This window comes from Erithacus rubecula (genome assembly GCF_903797595.1).
Source record: "Erithacus rubecula genome assembly, chromosome: 27".
Lineage (NCBI taxonomy): Eukaryota > Metazoa > Chordata > Aves > Passeriformes > Muscicapidae > Erithacus > Erithacus rubecula.
This window is the reverse complement of record NC_136679.1, coordinates 876,135-897,338: the sequence shown is the minus strand read 5'-3', so window position 1 is coordinate 897,338 and position 21,204 is coordinate 876,135. Positions and strand designations below refer to the sequence as shown.

Here is a 21,204-nt window from a genome sequence, read left to right as displayed (position 1 = left end):
GGAATTTGGGAATTTTGGGGGATTTTGGGGATCAGGAGAGCAAAGCTCGGGGTGCTCGCAGTCCGCCTTTCCACCATCCCCCGCTTTCTCAAGCCGCTCAAAATGCAGAAGTTTCGCTTTTTTTTTTTTTATTTTTCATTCGTGGGAAAGCAAAGCTCAGCCCCGGCGGCGGCGGGGGAGGGCGGGGTTGGTTTTTTGGTTTTGGGTTTTTTTTGTATTTTTTTAGTTTTGGTTTTTTTTTTTTTTTCTTCTTTTGCTGCCCTCTACGCGCTCTAGGGTTGGCTGGGGCTGGAGGGGGAGGCGACAGTCCTGGGGGGGACACGGGGGTCAGCTGATGGCGCAGCCCCCCTTCTCCTTGAAGGGGTTCTTGTCCTCGGGGACCCCCTTGAGCAGCGGGTCCTCGCCCGCCATGGACTCGATGTACTCCTTGATCTCCTTGCCCGTCTTGGACACCTGGGGGGACGGCAGGGGGCGGTGGGTGGGAGGGGGCAGCGGCCCGGCGGGGTGGGGGGTCCCAAATTATCGCTGGGGGGTCCGAAAGAACCCTTGGGGTGTGCCAAAACCATCCATGGGGCTCCCAAACCATCCCTGGGGCACCCAAACCATCCCTGGGGCTCCCAAACCATCCCTGGGGCTCCCAAACCATCCCTGGGGCTCCCAAACCATCCCTGGGGCTCCCAAACCATCCCTGGGGCTCCCAAACCATCCCTGGGGCACCCAAATTATCTCTGGGGGGTCCGAAAGAACCCTTGGGGTGTGCCAAAACCATCCATGGCGTGTGCCAAAACCATCCCTGGGGCACCCAAACCATCCCTGGGACATCCTAAACCATCCCTGGGGTACCCAAACCATCCCTGGGGCTCCCAAACCATCCCTGGGGGGTCCGAAAGAACCCTTGGGGTGTGCCAAAACCATCCCTGGGGCTCCCAAACCATCCCTGAGGAGTCCCAAATTATCACTGGGGGGTCCTAAATAACCCTTGGGGTGTGTGCCAGAACCATCCATGGGCACACAAACCGTTCCTGGGGCACCCAAACCATCCCTGGGATACCCAAACCATCCATGGGGCACCCAAAATCGTTCCTGGGGCGTCCCAAATGATCTCTGGGGCACCCCAAACCATCCCTGGGGTGTGCCAAAACCATCCCTGGGCACCCCAAATTATCTCTGGGGCGTACTAAATAACCCTTGGGGTGTGTAAAAACCATCCCTGGGGTACCCAAACCATCCCTGGGGCATCCCAAACCATCCATAGGGAGTCCCAAATTATCGCTGGGGGGTCCTAAATAACCCTTGAGGTGTGTGCCAGAACCATCCATGGGCACCCAAAATCGTTCCTGGGGTACCCAAACCATCCCTGAGGCACCCAAATGATCTCTGGGGAGTCTTAAATAACCCTTGGGGTGTGTCAAAACCATCCCTGGGCACCCAAACCATCCCTGGGGCGTCCCAAACCATCCATAGGGAGTCGCAAATTATGGCTCGGGCGTCCTAAATAACCCTTGGGGTGTGCCAAAACCATCCCTGGGGCAACCAAAATTGTTCCTGGGGCATCCAAACTATCCATGGGCCATCCCAAATGATCTCTGGGGCATCCCAAACCATCCCTGGGGTGTCCTAAATTACCCCCGGGGTGTGCCAAGACCATCCCTGGGGCACCAAAATTATCTCTGGGGTGTCCCAAACCATCCCTGGGGTGTCTCAGAGCACCCCCAGGGCACCCAAACCACCCCTGGGATGTCCCAAAGGATCTCTGAGGCGTCCCAAACCATCTCTGGGGCATCCTAAACTACCCCTGGAGCGCCCAAAATCGTCCCTGGGATGACCCAAAGGATCCTTGGGGTGCCATGGACACCTGTCCAGGTGTGGGGCTGGAGCCCCTGGACCCCGGGATATGGGGCTGGGAGGGGAACATTTACCTGGGGGGCAGAGGGGAAGTGGGGGTGTCCCTGCCTGGCTTTGTGGGGTGCCCCTGCCTGGGTTTGGGGGTCGATTTTAGGGTTTGGGGTGCCCCTGCCTGGGTTTGGGGTTGATTTTAGGGTTTGGGGTGCCCCTGCCTGGGTTTGGGGTCGATTTCAGGGTTTGGGGTGCCCCTGCCTGGATTTGGGGTCGATTTCAGGGTTTGGGGTTCGTTTCCTCATCCAGGAAGGGAAGCCCCAGAGCCCCGCGGGTGCGGTGAGGAGCTCAGCGAGGAACTCACCATTTGCCTCTCGTTCTTCACCTCCTTCTTCAGCTGGTCCAGCTCCATCTTCAGCAGCTCCTTCTCTGTCATGTCCTGAGCCATCTTGCCCTGGAACTGGGGGAGCGGGTGATTTTTGGGATTAGATCAGGATTGGGACCAACATCTCCCCAGTTTTTCCAAGGAATTAAACACATCCCAGCGTTCATTTCCTCCAGGATTTTTACAGCACCGCTCCCCCACCACTCTTTGCACACCCCTGAAAGTTTTTGGTACAGCGAAGGTGAAGCAAACCCAATTTTCTTTCCCAAAAAAAAACCCGCACGGTACTCAAACCCCGTGAAACCAGGAACCAAAAAAAGAAAGTGGGGGGAGCCCAAAATCTCCCCGGGAGGCAGCAGAGCACTGACCTGGGGGGGCCGGGGGGCCGCCCCTGTGTGTGCTGGGGGTGCTCAGAGCCCCATGGAGGGGAGAGCGGCTCCTGCGCGGCTCCTGCGCGGCTCCTGCTCGGGGCTCTGCTGGCAGCAGATGTCTTTGCTCCCTAAGCTGATAATGGACTCAGCCTCTAAGCCGGTCAGGTGTTGTTGGAATTAGCCCCAAAGTCGGGCTAATCGCCCTGGGGAGGGGCCCGGGCAGGAAGGGTGGGTGGGGTCCGGCCGGGACACCTGGGGAGAGCCGGGGGCTCTGCTGGGGGTGGGTGAGGGGGCGAGGGGCGAGGATCCTGGATTTGGGAGTGACACTGGGAGTGACCTCTGGAACTGACCGCTGGGATGATACCTGGGAGTGAATCCTGGGAATGAATCCTGCGAGTGAATCCTGGGAATGAATCCTGCGAGTGAATCCTGCGAGTGAATCCTGAGAGAAACCCCAGGAATGATCCCTGGGAATGAATCCTGAGAGCGACCCCTGGAATGAATTCTGGGAGTGGATCCTGAGAGCGAATCCTGAGAATGACCCCAGGAATGAATCCTGGAAATGAATCCTGGGAGTGACCCCAGGGAATGACCCCTTGGAATGACCCCAGGAATGTTCCCGGGAATGATCCTTGGGAATGATCCCTGAGAGTGAATCCTGAGAGTGACTCCAGGAATTAATCCTGGAAATGAATCCTGGGAGTGAATCCTGAGAGTGAATCCTGAGAATGATCCCAGTAATTAATCCTAGGAATGATACCTGGGAGTGAATCCTGAGAGCAACCTCAGGAATGATCCCTGGGAATGCATCCAGGGAATGATACCTGGGAATGAATCCTGGGAGTGACCCCTGGGAGTGACCCCAGGGAATGACCCCAGGGATGATCTGGGGAATGATCCTTGGGAATGATCCCTGGGAGTGACCCCAAGAATGAACTCTGGAAATGACCCCTTGGAGTGACCTCTGGGAATGACCCCACGAATGAATCCTAGAAATGACACCTGGGAATGAACTCTGGGAATGAACTCTGGGAATGACCCCTTGGAATGACCCCAGGAATGATCCAGGGAATTATCTTTGGGAATGATCCCTGGGAATGAATCCTGGGAGTGACCCCAAGAATGACCCCTGGGAGTGACCCCAAGAATGACCCCTGGGAGTGACCCCAGGAATAACCCCAGGACTGTCCTGTGTGACTGACCCCGGGAATGACCCCCAGAATGACCCTTGGGGGGGTCACAGCCGCTTTCCCACAGTTTGGAACTGGCCGGGGGCAGCTCTGCGAGCAGCCGGTGCCGGTGCCGAGGGCGTGGGGAGCAGCACCGGAGGAAATCCATCACTTCCCTAAGCCCGGGCTTAGCACGGGCTCGGGACGGGCTCAGGAAGGCCCGGCCCAGCCCCGGGGGCTCTCCTGTGCAGCCAGGGCGGCACCTGCGGGAGGAGCGGAGCCGAGGGCGGAGAGGCTTTCCCAGCACCGGGGAAGTGGGAATTTCCTGCGGGGCGTGAAACGTCCTCAGCCAAGGACACGCTGTCCCCGCTGTCCTCTCTGTCCCCGCTGTCCCTCTGTCCCTCTGTCCCGCTGTCCCGCAGTCCCCTCGGGCTCACCGGGCTCGTCCCGCTGTCCCCTAAACGCTGCGCGGGGCGGTTCCCGGGAGGGGCACCGGGAGCATCCAAGAACATTCCATTCCATTCCATTCCCTTCCTTTCCCTTTGTCTCCCTCAGCCAAGGGCAGCGGCAGCTCCGGGGGTTCCTGGATGTGCCCGAGCCTGGCTCGGCCCCAAGCCCCGGGACAGCAGCGCTGGCTTCTGGATGTTGGGCACAGGTGGCCGAGATGAGGGCAGAATGGTTTTAGGATCAGGATCATTTTGGGGTTGGGATGATTTCAGGATCAGGATGGTTTTAGGATCAGGATCCTTTTGGGGTTGGGATGATTTCAAGATCAGGATGGTTTTAGGATCAGGATCCTTTTGGGGTTGGGATGATTTCAGGATCAGGATGGTTTTAGGGTCAAGATCCTTTTGGGGTTGGGGATGATTTCAGGATCAGGATGATTCCAGCATCAGGATCCTTTTGGGGCCAGAATGATTTCAGGATCAGGATGGTTTTAGAGTTGAGATGATTTCAGGATCAGGATCCTTTTGGGGGCAGGATGATTTCAAGGTCAGGATGATTTTAGGGTCAGGATCCTTCTGGGGCCAGGATGATTTCAGGATCAGGATGATTTCAGGACCAAGATGATTTAAGGGCCAGGATGATTTCGGGATCAGGATGGTTTTAGGGTTGAGATGATTTCAGGATCCTTTTGGAGCCAGGATGATTTCAGGGATCAGGACAATTTTGGGGTCACTCCCGGCCCCCCAGCCCCGGTTCCCGTGACTCACATCCTCCCACGGCCCGGGGCCCGGTGCCTCCCTCCCCTCCTGGCCCTGGCCGGTGCCGGGCGGGGCGGGGTGTCCCTGCTGGGGACGGGGACACCGCGGCGCCCTCGGGCCCTGCGTCAGCAGCGCTGGGAGGAAGCGGCACCGAGCGCGATGTCGGAGCTGGAGCGGCTGCGGCTCAGCGACATCCCCGAGGGCCGGCGGCTGCTGCGGGAGCAGCACGGCAACCTGCTGCAGGTGGCCGAGTACTGCCAGGGCAACTACCTGCAGGTCAGGGCGCGGGCACGGGGCTGGGATGGGGCAGGGACACGGGGCACGGGGCTGGGATGGGATGGGGGATTGCCACCAGCCCCCCTGGGTATCCCTGAGTGGTGGCTGCTGGGGCTGGGGTGATGCCAGCCCCTCTCGGAGCCCTCCAAGGGGTGGCTGCCGGGGCTGGGGTGATGCCAGCCCCTCTCGGAGCCCTCCAAGGGGTGGCTGCCGGGGCTGGGGTGATGCCAGCCCCTCTCGGAGCCCTCCAAGGGGTGGCTGCTGGGGCTGGGGTGATGCCAGCCCCCCGAAGGGTGGCTGCTGGAGTTTTTGCCCTGCTAGTCCGAGCATCCCTGCTGCCTCCTGTCCCAGCTGCCCCGGCCGCCCTCTGCTGCCTTTGGGCTCTGCTCTCGCTCCCCAGCAGCTCTGGCGGCGGGTTTGGGGTGCAGGGAGGGGTCTCATGGGGTTGGGGACAGCAGCGTGTCCTGGGCTGTCACAGGGGCTGGGAGGTGGCACCCGGCTGGTCCTGCAGGGATGCTGGTGCATCTCTGCTCATCCTCTTCATCCTCCTCATCCTCCTCATCCTCCTCATCCTCCTCCCTGCCTTACTCACCGAGAGACGGGGATCAGGAGTTTTGGAGGTGCATTGAGGAGGAGAACGCCTGTTCTGGCTCCCCGTGTGCCCTGGAGCCACCGGGGCAGAACGGAGGGGAAATGAGCTGAGCTATTCTGAGAGCTGCGACAGCGACCCAGCGCAGCCCTGGCACCCACGGGCGTCCCACACGTGGCCTCGCGCTGTCCCCAAAGGACCCTGGAGCCGGGAATTTCGGCTCTTGGAGCTGGGAGTTTCAGCTTTTGGAGCCGGGAATTTCGGCTTCTGGAGCCGGGAATTTCGACTTCTGGGCTGGGAGTTTCAGCTTCTGGAACCGGGAATTCCGCCTTTTGCTGCTCCAGGGATGCTCCAGCCCTAAAATCCGCACCCCAAATCTTCCCCGGCTCATCCCCTGCTGCTCCAACGCCATCCCCAAAATTCCAGCACCCCAAAAAACAGAAACAGAGGCTGAGCCGGGCACTCAGCTCCCTCCAGAACCTGCCTGAGCATCACTGCAGGAACGCCGTGAATCCCCGGTTCCTCCCATCCTCAGGGGAAGTCTGAGGCATTTGGAAAGCAGAAGGAACCTCTCTGGTGACAGAAACTTTGTCCCCTGCAGGCCAGCGACAAGAGGAAGGCTCTGGAGGAGACGATGGCTCTGAGCACGCAGTCCCTGGCCAGTGTCACCTACCAGGTCAGCAGCGTGGCCAGCGCCTTCCTGCGCCTGCTGGACCTGCAGACGGCTCAGCTGCGCCAGGTGGAGGCTGATGTCACCTGCGTGGCACAGGTGGGACCCTGCTGGGGGGAAAAAGAGGGGCTGGAGACCCCAAAATCACCCCTGGGTGGGATGAGGAGGAATCGGTCTCGGGGGTGTTTCCTGAACTGCCCCGAAATCTCATTTGGTGTCACACTGTCCCGCCTGCAAATCCCAAAGTGCCCCAAAATCTCATTTGGTGTCACATTGTCCCGCCTGCAAATCCCAAACTGCCCCAAAATCTGAGTGTTTTTTGGTGTCGCACTGTCCCCGTCCTCCCGGGGTTTGGGGACACTGCAGCAGAGTCCTGTGGCCACCTGGCACTCAGGAGCCACCTGGGCACCCACAGGAGGGGACAGGGCCAGGCTGGAGAAGCGCTCAGGGGGTGGCTGAGCCCCTGTCACCCCCCTGCTGGTGCCACCCCCCAATTCCTTGTGTTGGGTGACATCGGGGCTGTGACGGGACAGAGCAGAATCTGCCCTTGAGCAATCCCAAGGCAGGGACACAGGGCTGGTGGCACCTGGGGGAGGGGGTAGAGCCCGGGGTGTGGCTTTGGGGACATTGTCACCTCCGCAGATGGTGGCCATCCACAAGGAGAAGGTGTCCCGCCGCGAGATCGGGGCGCTGACGGTCCCCAGGAGGGTCCCGAGCGGCCCCAAGGTGGCGGCGCCCCCCGAGCCCCCCGTGCTGGAGCCCTACTACAGGAAACCGCTCAACCTCGGCGCCCTGGACGGCGTCGGCCACGGGGTCAAGGTCAGCGGGGTCCCACCGGGGGTTTGGGGGCGTTTATTGGGCATCAGTGTCACCAGTGTCACCAGTGCCACCAGTGTCACCAGTGTCCCAAATGTCCCCCATATCCCCAGTGACCCTCAATGTCACCAGTGCCCCCAGTGTCCCCAGTGCCCCCAAAAGGGGTTCAGAGCCCTCCCAGCCCCACTGGTCCTTCCCCTCTCTGGGAAATCCCCAGGGGAGTGTTCGGAGCCCTCCCAGCCCCACAGAACCTCCCCTGCTCTGGAAATCCCCCACAGGAAGGGGTTTGGAAACTTCGCAGCTCCCTTGATCCTTCCCCACCCCGGAAGGCGCCCACGGGAGGGTTTTGGAGCCCCACAGATCCTCCCACACCCCAGAAACCCCCCGGGAGGGTTCAGACGCCTCCCAGTCCCAGCAGGGCCAGGGGAAGTGGTGGCGCGGTGGCCGCGGTTCCCACGGTGCCGGTGGCCGCCCCCGCAGCCCCGGGGTTCATCCTGCTCCCCCCGAACCCCCGGGGGCTCCTCCTGCTCCCCCCGAACCCCCGGGGGCTCCTCCTGCTCCTCCCCGAACCCCCGAACCGCCGGGGGCTCATCCTGCTCCCCCCCGAACCCCCGGGGGCTCATCCTGCTCCCCCCCTGCTCCTCTGAACCCCCGAACCCCCGGGGGCTCATCCTGCTCCCCCCCGAACCGCCGGGGGCTGAGCTCTTGGGGAGGGACAGGGATGTCACAGCCCTGGAGGCGTGGGGCAGAGATGTCACCCTCCCATGTCCGTGTGTCTGTGTGTCCCCATGTGTGCCCGTGTCCATCTGTCCCCGTGTCCCACAGGACACCAGCACTCAGCTGTCCCGCACGGGGACCCTGGCTCGGAGAAGCACCAAAGGCTCCTCGGCTCAGCCTGGGGGGACACTGGGGTGAGAGGGGACAGGGGGGCGGGGTGGCCCTGAGTGTCACCGAGGGGGGGGTGGCACACGGGCTGGGCTCTGTGAGGGTTCCATCCCACTGATCCCATTGATCCCAACCCACTGTTCCCATCCCAACCCATCCCATTGTATCCCATCAATCCCATTGATCCCATTATCCCATCCCATCCCACTGATCCCATCCCACTGATCCCATCCCATTGATCACATTGATCCCACTGACCCCACTGACCCCACTGACCCCACTGACCCCACTGACCCTCCCCTCCCGCAGCAGGAGCAGCCGTGTCCCCGAGCCCGTGCAGCCGCCCGTGGTTCCCCAGGGGAAGCTCTCCCTGGGGTCCCTCAGGTACTGGGGGGCTCCCGGGACTTTGGGGGCAATGAGGGGTTTGGGGGATTTGCTGCCTTCGTGTCCAGAGCAAAAAAATCCTTTAAGGAGAGGGGGGATGGTGGGAAATGATGGGGGAAAGGGACAGGGGATGGGACAGGGAATGGGACAGGGAGGGAATGGGACAGGGAATGGGACGGGAATGGGACAGGGAATGGGACAGAGAATGGGACAGGGGAATGGGACAGGGGAATAGGAATGGGACAGGGGAATGGGAATGGGACAGGGAATGGGACACAGAGTGGGAATGGGACAGGAAATGGGACAGGGAATGGGACAGGGGAATGGGAATGGGTAATAGGAATGGGACAGGGGAATGGGAATGGGACAGTGAATGGGAATGGGACAGGGAATGGGACACAGAGTGGGAATGGGACAGGGAATGGGACAGGGGAATGGGACAGGGGTGGGGAAGGGTTGGCACAGCCGGGCATCTCGTGCCACACGGTGCCACCTTGTCCCGGCACGGGACAATGTCCGTGTGTCTCAGCGTGGGGACAGAGCCCTGACACTGCTGCTCCTCCCGCCAGCTCCAGTAGTGCCCCGGCTGCTCCTGGGGACGGAATTCCTGTCCCTCCACCCCCGCCAGGGCCACCCCTGCTGGCACCGTCCCCTCCGGGGCCGCCCCCACCCGCCGCTGCCATCCCACCCCCGCCACCCCTCCCTGCGCACCTGGCCGCGCCCCCAGCGCCCCTCCCGCCGCCAGGTGAGTGCTCAGCGCTGCGGGGGGTCACAGGGACACGGTGGGGGGGCTGATGTGACCCCTCCCCATCAATTTTTGGGGTGTCAGCCCTTTCATCCCTCACCTCTTTGGGGGTTTTGGCAGTCCCCGATGACCTGGAGCTGCTGCCACCACCTCCAGCCGTGCCTGAATTTGGGGACATGGCCTTGCCACCACCCCCAGCCGTGCCTGAATTTGGGGACCTGACCCCACCACCACCCCCAGTCGCGGAGGATCCCCCGTGGGCGCCTCAGAACTACCTGGAAAAAGGTACCCAAAATCCCAAACCCCCGGATCTTGTCCCCTGCTGTCCCCTGCACGTGGCCTGTCCCCTCCCGCAGTGGTGGCCCTGTACCCCTACACGCGGCAGAAGGACACCGAGCTGTCGCTGGCTCCGGGCGCGCTGCTGTTCGTCACCCGCCGCTTCTCGGACGGCTGGTGCGAGGGGGTGACGGAGCACGAGTCGGGAATGGGGCACCAGTCCGGAATCTTCCCCGGGAATTTCGTGGAACCCGTCTGAGCCTCACCCGCTCCCCGCGCCCGCGGCGTTTCCTTGGAATTTCGGCTTTGGCAGCGCTGAGAATGCGCAGGAATTTCGGCTCTTGGAGCTGAAAATTTCGGCTTCTGGAGCCGGGAATTTCAGCTTTGGGAGCCGGGAATTTCAGCTTTTAGAGCCGGGAATTTCGGCTTTTGGACTCGGGAATTTCGGCTCTTGGAGCCGGCAATTTCGGCTCTTGGAGCCGGCAATTTCAGCTTTTACTGCTCCAGCCCTAAAACCCCCACCCCAAATCTTCCCCTGCTCATCCCCTGCTGCTCCAACGCCATCCCCCAAAATTTCAGCAGCCCGAGGAACAGAAACCCCGAAATTCGGGGCTCGCTTTTCTGCAGCTCAGGGCTGTTTCCCAGCACTGGGCTGGTGTTTTCTGCAATACAGAAATATATAATACACAGATTTGTATCTTTAATTCCATGGCTTTGAGTTCCACACAGTCAACAGGAGGAGGAAGAACAAAGGAGAGGGGCTGGGACAGATGGGGAACAATTTGGGGCTGCTTTGGTTTTATTTCCTGCTGGGTTCGGGGGTTCCGGGGGTTCGGAGGAGTCAGGACCACCCTCGGGGGCCGGTAAGGCTGTGGATAAATCCAGGAAAAACCAGGATAAACCCAGGAGGAGCCAACCCCAGAGAGCAGCGGGTGCTGGAGGCGCCCCCGCAGAGTGCAATTAGAAGGGGTAATTAATAAAGGGGTAATTAATACTGCGGAGGGGAGGGGGACACAGGGGGAGGGGGGATGCGGTGCCAGAAGTGCCACAGCACCGCGAGAACCCCCGGGGGGGATTTTGGCAGCTCTCAGGTGTCCGGGTCAGGGGTGGGAGGGGTCGCACCCGATCCGGGGAACGGCTCGGGACAGGGAGGGACACGGGGACACCGCGGGGACACCGCGGGGACACCGCGGGGACACCGGGGAGAGGAGCAGGGACGGAAGGGGCTCCGCCGGGTCCTGCTCCCGCGGGGGATGTGGGGCTGGAGAGGCTTCCCCGCCTTCCAAAACTTTCCTGCTGCTCCCGGCACGTTCGATCCCGAAAATAAAGTCCCGGGAACAGCGAATCCTGGCACAAGGCTCGGGGTGGAGTGGAGCTGGGATTTCCCATCCGGAATTCCCGGTGGGATCAGGGATTTCCCATCCAGAATTCCCGGTGGGATCAGGAAGGGAGAAAGGGGAGGATGGCAGGAGCCAGGACGTGCCCATCCCACGGGGAGCCACAGTTTCTGAATTTTTAGGAATTCTTTCTCGAGGTCAAAAGGGAAAGGAAGCAACAACTCCACCAGAAAATCCCCGTCGGTGTGGGAGAAGGGTGAAGGGTCCGGTTTTGGCTGCAGGGTTCGGTTTAGCTCCAGGGTCCGGTTTTGGCCCCGCAGCTCAACAGGACCGGGCGCCTGCAGAAAGTGCTTCATTCCCCAGGGAGCAGCGCTGGGAAAGGCAGGAGAACATCGCAGCAGCGAGGCCAAGCGAGCAGCGCTGAGCGGGGAGCTGCGAATCCCAAACCCCGGATCCCAAACCCCGGATCCCAAACCCCACAATCCCTCAGCATTTCTTCCTGAGCAGCTCCTGCAGGTACCGCGCCACCTCCGTCGCCGACTCCCACGGCACCACGGCGGCCTGGAACGCCCCGGGCTGCTTCTCCTGCGCCTCCTGGATCAGCCTGTGCATGGGATATCCCTTCCTGGGAAAAGCCACGTCCGCCGCCGTCAGAATCCCCGCGGGACAGAAATCATTGGCTCCATCCCCCACGTAAAAAACGCGCTGGAACTCCGCGTCCTCCCGCGCCCGCTCCTGCAGGTACTCGCTGAGAATCTTCCTCTTGCACATGTTGGCCGGGCACTGGGGGCACTGGTGGCTGTGGTACGGCCCCAGCGTCAGGAATCCGCGGCGGTCGATGCTGGCCGGGTTGCTGAAGATCTTTCGGAAGAGCGAGCGCGCTCCCGCCGCCCGCAGCTTGGCCTCGATGCCGAAGGTGTTGGCGTCGGAGAGCAGCACCAGCTCGAAGAGCTCGTGGTGCTTGGAGAGGAACTGGAAGAGCTCGGCCATGCCCGGGGACAGCGGGATGTTCTCGTAGACGGTTCGGAAATCGGCGGGGCGAACGCCCTGCTCGCCCAGCCAGCCCAGCACCCGCTGCATGTGCTCGTTGTAGGAGCCGCCGCGGGGGCTCTGCCGCAGGGACTCGGGCAGCGCCCGGCCCCGCACCACCGAGTCATCGCTGTTCTCGTCCACGATGGTCTCGTCGAAGTCGAACACCAGCAGGAAGCGCGGCGGGCGCGCCCCGGCCATGCCCACACCCTGCGGGGGGAGCAGAGCCGGAGGGTGATGGGGTGTGGGGCTCTGATCCCACCGGTATTGGGGTGTGGGGGCTCTGATCCCACTGGTATTGGCGTGTGGGATTACTGACCCCGCTGGTATTGGGGTGTGGGGCTCTGATCCCACCGGTATTGGGGTGTGGGGGCTCTGATCCCACCAGTATTGGCGTGTGGGATTACTGACCCTACTGATATTGGGGTGTGGGGCTCTGATCCCACCGGTATTGGGGTGTAGGATTACTGACTCCGCTGGTATTGGGGTGTGAGGGCTCTGACCCCTCTGTTATTGGGTGTGGGGGCTCCAACCCCACTGGTATTGGGGGTGTGAGGTCACTGACCCCACTGGTATTGAGGTGTAGGGGCACTGACCCTGATGGTATTGGGGTGTAGAAGCACCAACCCCTCTGTTATTGGAGTGTGGGGGCTCTGATCCTGCTGTTATTGGGGTATGGGGGCTCTGACCCCCCCGTTATTGGGGTGTGGGGTCACTGACCCTCCCCGTTATTGGGGTGTGGGGGCTCTGGCCATTCCCACCCCCGCTGGGAAGGACAGACCCCGTTGTACCGGGAGCACCAGTCCAGCCCTGCCCAGCCGGGGCTACCTGAGCCCGGGCTGATTAGCCCAGCTGGGCCGGGAGGGGTTAATCCCCCGTGCCAGGCCCGGCCTAACCCTCCATCCTGCCCATAAAGGGATCACCCTGCGCCGCTAATCCCGGCCCGAGGTCACTGTGCCTCCGGCCCCGGGCTCAGGGAATTACCGGGCTCGGATCAGCGAGGCGGCTCTGAGCCAGCACACACCTGGAGGGGACAGAGGGGACGGGGGGGGACAGCTGGGGACAGCTGGGACAGGGGGGGAACAGCTGGGATCGGGGGGGACAGCTGGGGACAGGGGGGACAGTTGGGGACAGAGGGGGACAGCTGGGGACAGGGGGGGACACCTGGGATGGGGGGGATAACACAGATGGAACAGGAGGGGACAGGAGGGGGGGACAGTGGGATGGGGGGGGCAGCTGGGACAGAGGGGACGGGGGGGACACGGGTGGGACAAGGAGGGGACAGTGGAGACAGTGGAGGACACCTGGGACAGGGCGGGACAACTGGGACAGGAGGGGACAGGGGGAGACACAGCTGGGACAGGGGGGGACAGCTGGGGACGTGGGGGGTGACAGCTGGGACAGTGGGAACGGGGGGGACACAGCTGGGACAAGAAGGGACAGTGGGGACAGTGGAGGACACCTGGGACGGGGGGGGACAGTGGGGACGGGGGGGGGACAGTGCGGGGACAGCTGGGACAGAGGTGACAGCACAGCCTGGTCCTCCTGTGCCACCTTGGGGACAGGGGTGACAGCACAGCCTGGTCCTCCTGTGTCACCTCTGTGCCACCTTGGGGACAGGGGGGTGACAGCCAGGGGAGGGTCAGGCGGGATTTTAGGGTGAAGTTTCCCCCCAGAAGGTGGAAGAAGCTCCCCAGGGAACGAGCACATTCCCCAATCTGCCCAGGCTGGGATTTTGGGGTGTCCTGGATGATCCCTGGGGATCCCCCCCAGCTCAGGATATCCCCCAAATCCCCCCGGCCTGGGTGGGATTCTGAATTCCGGGGGTGGCAGAGGTGACAGTGGCACTGACCTTAAACAGGCATGGCAGCCCCACGCCCTGGCAGCACCTCCTCATGCTGGCACCATCCCCGGGCTCGGGGCTGCAAACACAGAAAGAGGGAATTCGGTCAAGCCCGAGGGGTTTTCCCAGGATATTCCCGAGTTCAGGAGCTTCTGGGAGGAATTAAAGAAGAGCAGAGGCCGCTTAAAGATTCTGATCCCTCCTAATCCTCCGTGAGGGCAGAGGAGAAACAGAAAAAAAAAAAAAAAATAAACAACTCAAAACCAAAAAACGAGAAAAAAAAAAAACCCCCAAAACCCTAGAGTAAAAACAAACAAACAAAAACAAAAACAAAAAAAAAAAACAAAAAAAAAAAAAACAAAAAAAAAAAAAAAAGAGGAGCTGCAAAAAAATGGGAACAGGGAAAAAAAAAAACAAATAAATTTTAAAAAAGAAACGGGAAGAGTAAAAACAGCGGGAAGAGCGGCCCTGCTCCAAATCCCCTCGATTTTCTTGCACCTTGATCAGCCCGGGCTGCAAAAATTCTCCTGGAATTCTGCCGACCCCTGGTGGTCCAGGGCGAGAGGAAAACTCCAAAAAAAAAAAAAAAAAAGCGCAGGAAATTCGGGAATTGGAGCAGGGCACCGAGAGGATTCCCGTGATTTGTCGGAGCTGCAGGAAGAGTTTTGCGGCTGAAGGTGATTTCTGGGGAATTTGGCTGGAGCAGAGCCCGGCTCCCAACTATTTTGGGAACAAACGCGATCCATGACTCTGCTGGAATAAAAAAAAACCGCGGCTGCGGCGGCACCTGGCGCTGGGAAACGGAGCTGGGCTGGAAATTTGGGAAATTTTTTTTTTTATTATTATTATTTTGTGAGGCCTGGAACCACACACTGGGTGTTTCTTTTCTAAAAAAAAACCCCCAAAATTACAAATCCAAACTTGAGGGTTTATTTGCAGGCAAAGTCTGGAGCCAAAATAAAGTCACAGCCAGGCTGGGAGCGGCTTCCAAAGTGGGAGAGATGGCAAAAATTGGGATTAAACAGGAAAGAGGAACTGGAATTTTGGTCACAGTCAGCAGGGAGAAAATAATTTGGGAGTTTGTTTGATGAGAAAAGAGCCCCGGGGTGGCCTGGGGACAGCGGGGATACCGGGCCAGGGACTGAAACAGCCCCAAAAAACCCTCCGGGCCGAGAGTTTGGGGTTTGTGGGGTGGGAAAAGTTCCAGGGATGGAATTTGGGGTTTTGGGGCGGGTGAGGTGAGACAGAGCCGCTTCTCCTGGAGATAAAATCCTGGGGGATTTCTGAGGGATTTCCAGGGATCAGCGGGACCATCCCGACCCCATCTCGCCGGAGCATCCCCGAGATGCGGCTGCAGGAGCTGCTACCCCCAAACCGGCCCCAAAAACGGCCCCAAATCGCCCCAAAACCACCCCAAAATCGGCTCCAAAATCTCCCCAATCCGTCTCTAAAACCGGTCCCAAAACTGCGACGCACGCGTTATTTCGGGATGCAAATCCTCCGAGGGCTGCGGGACACCTGGAATCCCCCAAAATCCAAAATGTTTGGGATAAGGAAAAGAAAATCTCAACCCAACAACCCAGAGCTCAATGATCCTGGGGTCTGGAATTCCCAGTTCCACCCTGATCCTGATCCCACAGGAGGGAAAAAGTGGTTTAGGAAATCTCCAAATTAATTCACGGACACACCCAGCGGGAAGGGAAATCCCGGCGGGAGCGGATCCCGATTTCTGCTCCGGGATGGGACAAAAAAAAAAAAAAAAAAAAAAAAAAAAAAAAAAAAAAAAAAAGCGCAGTCTGAGAGTCGGGACGGAAAATAAAAGTAAATTGCTCAGGAATAAAGATTTCAACTCCCCGAGTTTGGGATGAGAGTCGGAAAACGCCGAGGAATTCCTGGGAATCCTTTCCTGGCGCGGTTTGTGCCCCGAATTTCGGGATTTTGGGGGAGCCGGAGCCGCCCCAGAAATCGGCACCGGGACAGGAGCGGCCGCGGGAGCCGAACCGAGCCTGGAAATCCCGGGATAGAGGGAGAAATCCCGGGACAGCGGGAGAATTACCGGGACAGCGGGAGAATTACCGGGACCGGCGCTCTCTCCCCGGCACCCTCTGATCGCGCCCGGTTCGGAGGTTTTTATCCCCAAAGACGATTTGGGTTAAATATTCGGGTTTTTAACTCAAACTCAACTTCAAGCCTGGACAGAATTCCCGGGAAACCGAGCGGGGAGAATCCCGCAGCCCCAAAGGCACGAGGGGAGAACCGGGACCGGGACTCGATCCCAGCGAGCCGCTCCGAACCCCGAAACCGGAGGAAATGCGGGAATTAACGGGGAATCCCCGGGAAGGAGCGCTCGGGGGTCCCCCCGTCCCTTCCCGGGCTCCGCTTTCCCCCCGAATTCCCGGGAACGGGAACGGGCAGAGCCTCCCGGGTCACCTCGGGTGACCGCGCTGCTCCGGCTTTTCCCGGTGTTTGTTTTTCCTGCCGGGAATCCCGCAGCCCCGGTTCGGCCCCGGAACGCGGCGGTTCGGGGAGTCCAGCGCCGGATCCCCGATCCCACCGGGGCCTCTCGCCCGGTGTCACCGGGCTCCGGTACCGTCACAGTCCCTCCCGAGCTCCGCGGTTCCTCCCGGTACCGGCGGCGCTGAGTCGCGGCCGCTCCGTGCCCGGTATCGGCAGCAGCCGCGGCGGTACCGGCAGGGTCCAACCGGATCGGGACCCCCCTGTACCGGCAGGAGCCGCCCCGGTACCGGCAGGGTCAGACCGTATCGGCACCCCCCGGTACCGGCACCATCCGCTCCGCTGCCGGCAGGATCCCACGGCGTGGAGACCCCCGGTACCGGCACCAACCGATCCCGGCAGTGTCCGACATGGGGGGACCCGTGGCAGATGCGGCATCTCCCGGTACCGCTGCGGTGCCGCCTCTCGCCTCCTTACCGGGTCGGAACCTGCCGGGATCGCCCGGTCCGCCCCGGTGCCGGAGTGTGCGGGGGCGGCGCGGGAGCAGCCCGGGCTCGGAGCCGTTCCGGTGCCGGTTCGGTTCCGGTTCGGAGCCGGTGCCGCCGCCGGCGCTGCCGCGAGCGCGGCCCCTTTAAAGCGACGCCACCGGGGCCGCGCGGAGCCGCCGCAGTGCGGCTACGTCATCAGCGGCTCAGCCAATGGCAGCGCAGCTTCCCCGCCGCGGAGGGGCGTGCCCGCGCCAGACCACGCCCCCTCCCGAGCGCCGGTCCCGCCGCCGCCCCCGCCCCGCTGCCAAAAGTTGCCAAATCGGGCAAAAAACAACAAAATCCCGATTTGCCCCCGCCCCTCCAGCGCCGCGCCGGGCTTGTGTAACCCAAGGCTCTGCCCCCAAAACCACGCGCGGCGCCGCGGCTGGGATTGAGCAAAACGCCCGAATTGTCCCCAAAATAACGGCGGGGACGCTGGCGGGGGGGTCCGGGCGCGGGCGCGGCTCGGGCGGGGCGCGGGGCCGGCGCTAATTCGGGACGGGAATTGCAGGGTGGCCGTGCCAGCGCTCCGAGCCCCGCCCGAGCCCCGCCGCTATCGCGGGGGCCGCAGGAGCCGCCGAGATAAAAATATCGTGACAGCGCCCCGGGAAACACGGGCGGCACCGGCTGGGCTCGGGACGGCGAAAATAAAACCCAGAAAACCCGGCGGGGGTTGGGGTTTAGCGCTGGGTGTTAATTAAGAGTGCGCAGGAATGGGAAGGCGCGGCCGGGATTCCAAAGGTCGGGAAGAGCCGCGGGTTTGGCTCCCGGTTGGCAGTGCCACGTTGTCCCGGTTGTGCCGGAGTCCGAGTCCAAAAAACTCGGGATTTTCCTATTTTTGGGAAAATTCGGTCGCGGGGCGAAGCTCGGAGCTCCCCGGTGCCGACCCTGCCCCGCCGGCGCCGCCTGGGGAGGATCAAGGAATTCTTTTAGGGATTGATTTTAGGGAATTGTTTTAGGGAATTGTTTTTTATCCCCTCCCCAGCCCGGGGTCTGGGATCCGCTCCCGTTTTCCCCGGGATGTTTCCCCGCCGCTGGAGCCGCTCCAGCCCCGCTCCGAGCGGGAGATTCCAAAGGGCGAATTCCCCACGGGCTCCTTTTCACCGGGATCCGGCGGGGCAAAGACCACCCGGGATTGTCCTGGGACTATCCCAGACCCATCCCAAACCCATCCCGGGATGATCCCAAACCCATCCCGGGATGATCCCGAGATCATCCCGGACCCATTCTGGACCCATCCCGGGATAATTCCGGACCCATCCCGGTCCCATCCCAGGATTTTCCCAGTCTCATCTCAATCCATCCCAGGCTCATCCCGAGATTATTCCGGACCCATCCCAGATCCAGACTCAGCCCCATCCCAGCCCCGGGAATTTGGCCCGGACGCTCCCGGTGATTTTCCACCGGGGAGGAGGCGAGGACAGAGCCCGGGCCAGATCCCGAAAAACTTCGGGAGCCTCTTCCCAACCCCTGGAATTCCCACAAATCCCAAAAAAAACCCGCGGGAGCCTCTTCCCAACCCCTGGAATTCCCACAAATCCCGAAAAACCTCGGGAGACTCTTCCCAACCCCCGGAATTCCCACAAATCCCGAAAAACCTCGGGAGCCTCTTCCCAACCCCTGGAATTCCCACAAATCCTGAAAAACCTCGGGAGACTCTTCCCAACCCCCGGAATTCCCGCAGATCCCGGGCCAAGGATCCAGGTTTGTCCTGGATTTTGGGATTTTGTCCCTCCTATCGTGCAGCAAAATTTGGGAATCTCATGGGATCAGAGCCCCCAGAGCCCTCTGGGGTTTTGGGGAATTCTGAGGGAAATGAGAATTCCCAAAAGAATTCCTGCAGTTCAGGGATGAGGAAATTTCCAGCTGCAGGCACTGCCCTCCTGCCTGCACCAAAACTACTCCAAAATCCAGGATTTCTGTTAAAACAACATTCCCAGTGGCTGGATAAAATTCCATCATCAAATTTTTTTTTTTTTTTTTTGGGGGGGGGGGGGAACCCTCCAAAAATTGGAAATCCAATGATTAAGAAACCACAACAAATCCCAGCCTTGAATTCCCTGCACTTTAAAGCAAAATTTCCCATTTTCCTTTTTTTTTTTTTTTTTTCTGGAATAAATCCCACCCCACCCTCCCAGCATCTCACAGCACGGCCAGACCGGGAAGAGGGGTTGGAATTTTTAATCTTCTTCCACAGAAAGGAAGTTCATAAATTCTCAGAATGATCCGATACAGAGCGGAGCTGAAGAACAGGAAAAAAAAAAAAAACCAACCAAAAAAACCATCCCAGATTCTGGAATTGTTGGAAGAGCAGCCTGGAATCCTGGAGAATTTATTGAGAAGGAAAAGAAAAATGACTTGGTAAAACCTGGAATACAAATAATGGATGGAAAATTTGGGTTTTTTCAGCGTTTAAAAATCAGATTATCCCAGGCCTGAGCAGGAAATTGTGGCACTGCTGGAGGTTGCAGGGGTGGAATAAAGAGAATTCCAGGGAATTGCAAGGGTTGGGAATTCAGGGTTGGAATTTTTCCTGCCAGGAGGGAAGAGATTTAAATAATCTGCAGAAAATGATTTTTAAAAAGTCATTTCAGCTTTCAGGGGGTTTCAGCTCAGCCAAAAATGAGATTTTGGGGCCCAAAATGGCCCCAAAGTTCCCAATGTTATGGAAAACCCAAGTCCAGGATTAGGAAAATGCTGGGAATCATCCAGGGAGGAGAAAATTCCAGAGTTTTCCTACTCCAGCTTTGTCCTGGGGAAGAATTCTGCATTTTCTGGCTAAAAATGAATCCCAAAAACCAGGACCAGGCCAGAATTCCACCCTGGGAATTGGGGTGGGAAAAGTGGAATTCCCAGGAAAAAGGGAATTCCCAGGAAAAAGGGAATTCCCAGGCACTGCTCCAGAAGGGGAAAGAATTCCTGGATCCAGGGGGGAGAAAATCCAACTGAGGGATCCCATGGAATTCCAGCCCTTGGAATGGGGGAATTCCCATGGGAACTGCAAAAATCCCCAACTCTGACCCTAAAAACCATCCTGGATTCCTGGAATTCCTAGAAATTCTGCATTCCCCATTCCCAGGAATTCCCTAAATCCTGAGAGCAGCACTGGATTCATCCCTAAATTACCCAATCCCACAGAAAAATCAAAATCCTGCCCCAGATCCAAATCCTGGCTCTGGACACTTCACTTCCCCCTGCTGGCAGATCCTGCATTTTTCCTGAATTTCCCAAATTTCCCTGGACAAAATCTCCCTCCCAATAAAATTCCACATCCAGCAGGAATATCTGACCTCAACAGCTCAAGAGAAACTGAGAAAATAAAGATAAAAAAACCCCCAAAATAACAAAAAAAAAAAGCCCTAAAAATAAATTAAATCCAGAAATTGCCACTGGTTTTTCCAGACTCTGGGGGTTTGTTTTTTTTTTTTTTTTCCTCTCTTCTCCGAAGCACCTTGGAGTTGTGGGGTTGGGGAATTTGGGAAAAGCATCTTTGAGGAATCACATTTGGGCTGATTATAAAAATTTCTCTATTGTACAACAGAGGTGCAGCTACACTGAAAAAATTACACCGTTTATGGAAATACAATTATTATTATTATCATCATCATCATCATCCATTTTTTTTTTGGGTGTTTTTGTTTTGTTTTGTTTTAGAAACAGACTCTACTAAATAGGATCTATACAAAAAACCTCTAAAATAATTTCTGTAGTAAAATAAAGAAGTGTGTTAGGAGAGCTACACAAAAACAACGGGAAGGGGAGGGGGGAATTTTTTTTATCTTTTTTTTGTGGTTTTTTTTTTTTGCTTTTCTGGATGAACGCTCCGAGCTCGGGGTGCTGAAAGGAATCATTACATACACAGTGATCATTAATGCTCTGTATTAATTAACTCACAGCCTTTCCCATTAGTACAAAGAGCCCCTGGCCCGCTCCTCTTTGAGGAGGGGTCGGGATATAAAAGCCAAGCAAACCTCGTCAGCTGATATGAAATTAGAAAATCCCACCAGGCTCGGCAGCTGGGGCTTAGAAAAGTCACCAGGAAACACAAATTTGGGGGAGTTCAGTCCTGGGGGGGATGGGCAGGGCATGGGGGGGGGTTGGGGGCTCAGCCCAAAGGGGTGGGGAGAGGGGCAGACACAGGTGGGATCCCAAATCCCAAACCCAGATCCTGGATCCCAAAGGTGAATCCTGGATCTCAAACCCAGATTCTGGATCCTAAACCCAGATCCCAGAGATGGATCACAGATCCCAAACCCAGATTCTGGATTCCAGACCTGCATCCTGGAATCCAAATCTAGATCCCAAACCCAGATTCTGGATCCCAAATCTGGATCCTGGATCCCAGATCCCAAGTGTAATGTGGGATGGCAGGAGGGCAGATCCCAAACCTGGATCCTGGACCCCAAA

At 59.0% G+C, this 21,204-nt stretch overlaps 3 protein-coding genes across 11 annotated transcripts; 1 reads left to right on the top strand and 2 right to left on the bottom strand.

Annotated features, from left to right (window-relative positions):
* Positions 1–238: 238 nt before the first annotated feature.
* Positions 239–4,252, bottom strand: GNGT2 (G protein subunit gamma transducin 2). Of its 3 annotated transcripts, none has more exons than XM_079327720.1 (3): positions 4,199–4,252; positions 2,201–2,296; positions 239–453 (listed from the first exon to the last, which is right to left on the bottom strand). In XM_079327720.1, exons 2-3 carry the CDS (start codon positions 2,282–2,284, stop codon positions 328–330), a joined length of 210 nt encoding a protein of 69 aa, XP_079183846.1. In that variant the 5' UTR covers positions 2,285–2,296; positions 4,199–4,252; the 3' UTR covers positions 239–327. The 3 variants fall into 3 exon arrangements, with proteins under 3 accessions (XP_079183846.1, XP_079183847.1, XP_079183845.1); XM_079327721.1 differs by lacking the exon at positions 4,199–4,252 and adding an exon at positions 2,957–3,076; XM_079327719.1 differs by lacking the exon at positions 4,199–4,252 and adding an exon at positions 2,590–2,672.
* Positions 4,253–5,023: 771 nt separating this feature from the next.
* Positions 5,024–10,103, top strand: ABI3 (ABI family member 3). Of its 6 annotated transcripts, XM_079327598.1 has the most exons (8): positions 5,024–5,242; positions 6,433–6,600; positions 7,144–7,320; positions 8,143–8,228; positions 8,512–8,586; positions 9,156–9,331; positions 9,452–9,616; positions 9,688–10,103. In XM_079327598.1, the coding sequence occupies exons 1-8, from the start codon at positions 5,126–5,128 to the stop codon at positions 9,864–9,866; spliced, it is 1,143 nt and encodes a 380-aa protein (XP_079183724.1). In that variant the 5' UTR covers positions 5,024–5,125; the 3' UTR covers positions 9,867–10,103. The 6 variants fall into 6 exon arrangements, with proteins under 6 accessions (XP_079183724.1, XP_079183725.1, XP_079183727.1 ...); XM_079327599.1 differs by having other exon boundaries at positions 8,515–8,586; positions 9,452–10,103; XM_079327601.1 differs by having other exon boundaries at positions 9,530–10,103.
* A 182-nt stretch (positions 10,104–10,285) lies between these two features.
* On the bottom strand, positions 10,286–16,938 carry PHOSPHO1 (phosphoethanolamine/phosphocholine phosphatase 1). Of its 2 annotated transcripts, none has more exons than XM_079327607.1 (3): positions 16,748–16,938; positions 13,826–13,895; positions 10,286–12,183 (listed from the first exon to the last, which is right to left on the bottom strand). In XM_079327607.1, the coding sequence occupies exons 2-3, from the start codon at positions 13,868–13,870 to the stop codon at positions 11,431–11,433; spliced, it is 798 nt and encodes a 265-aa protein (XP_079183733.1). In that variant the 5' UTR covers positions 13,871–13,895; positions 16,748–16,938; the 3' UTR covers positions 10,286–11,430. The 2 variants fall into 2 exon arrangements, with proteins under 2 accessions (XP_079183733.1, XP_079183734.1); XM_079327608.1 differs by lacking the exon at positions 16,748–16,938 and adding an exon at positions 14,269–14,695.
* Positions 16,939–21,204: the final 4,266 nt, after the last annotated feature.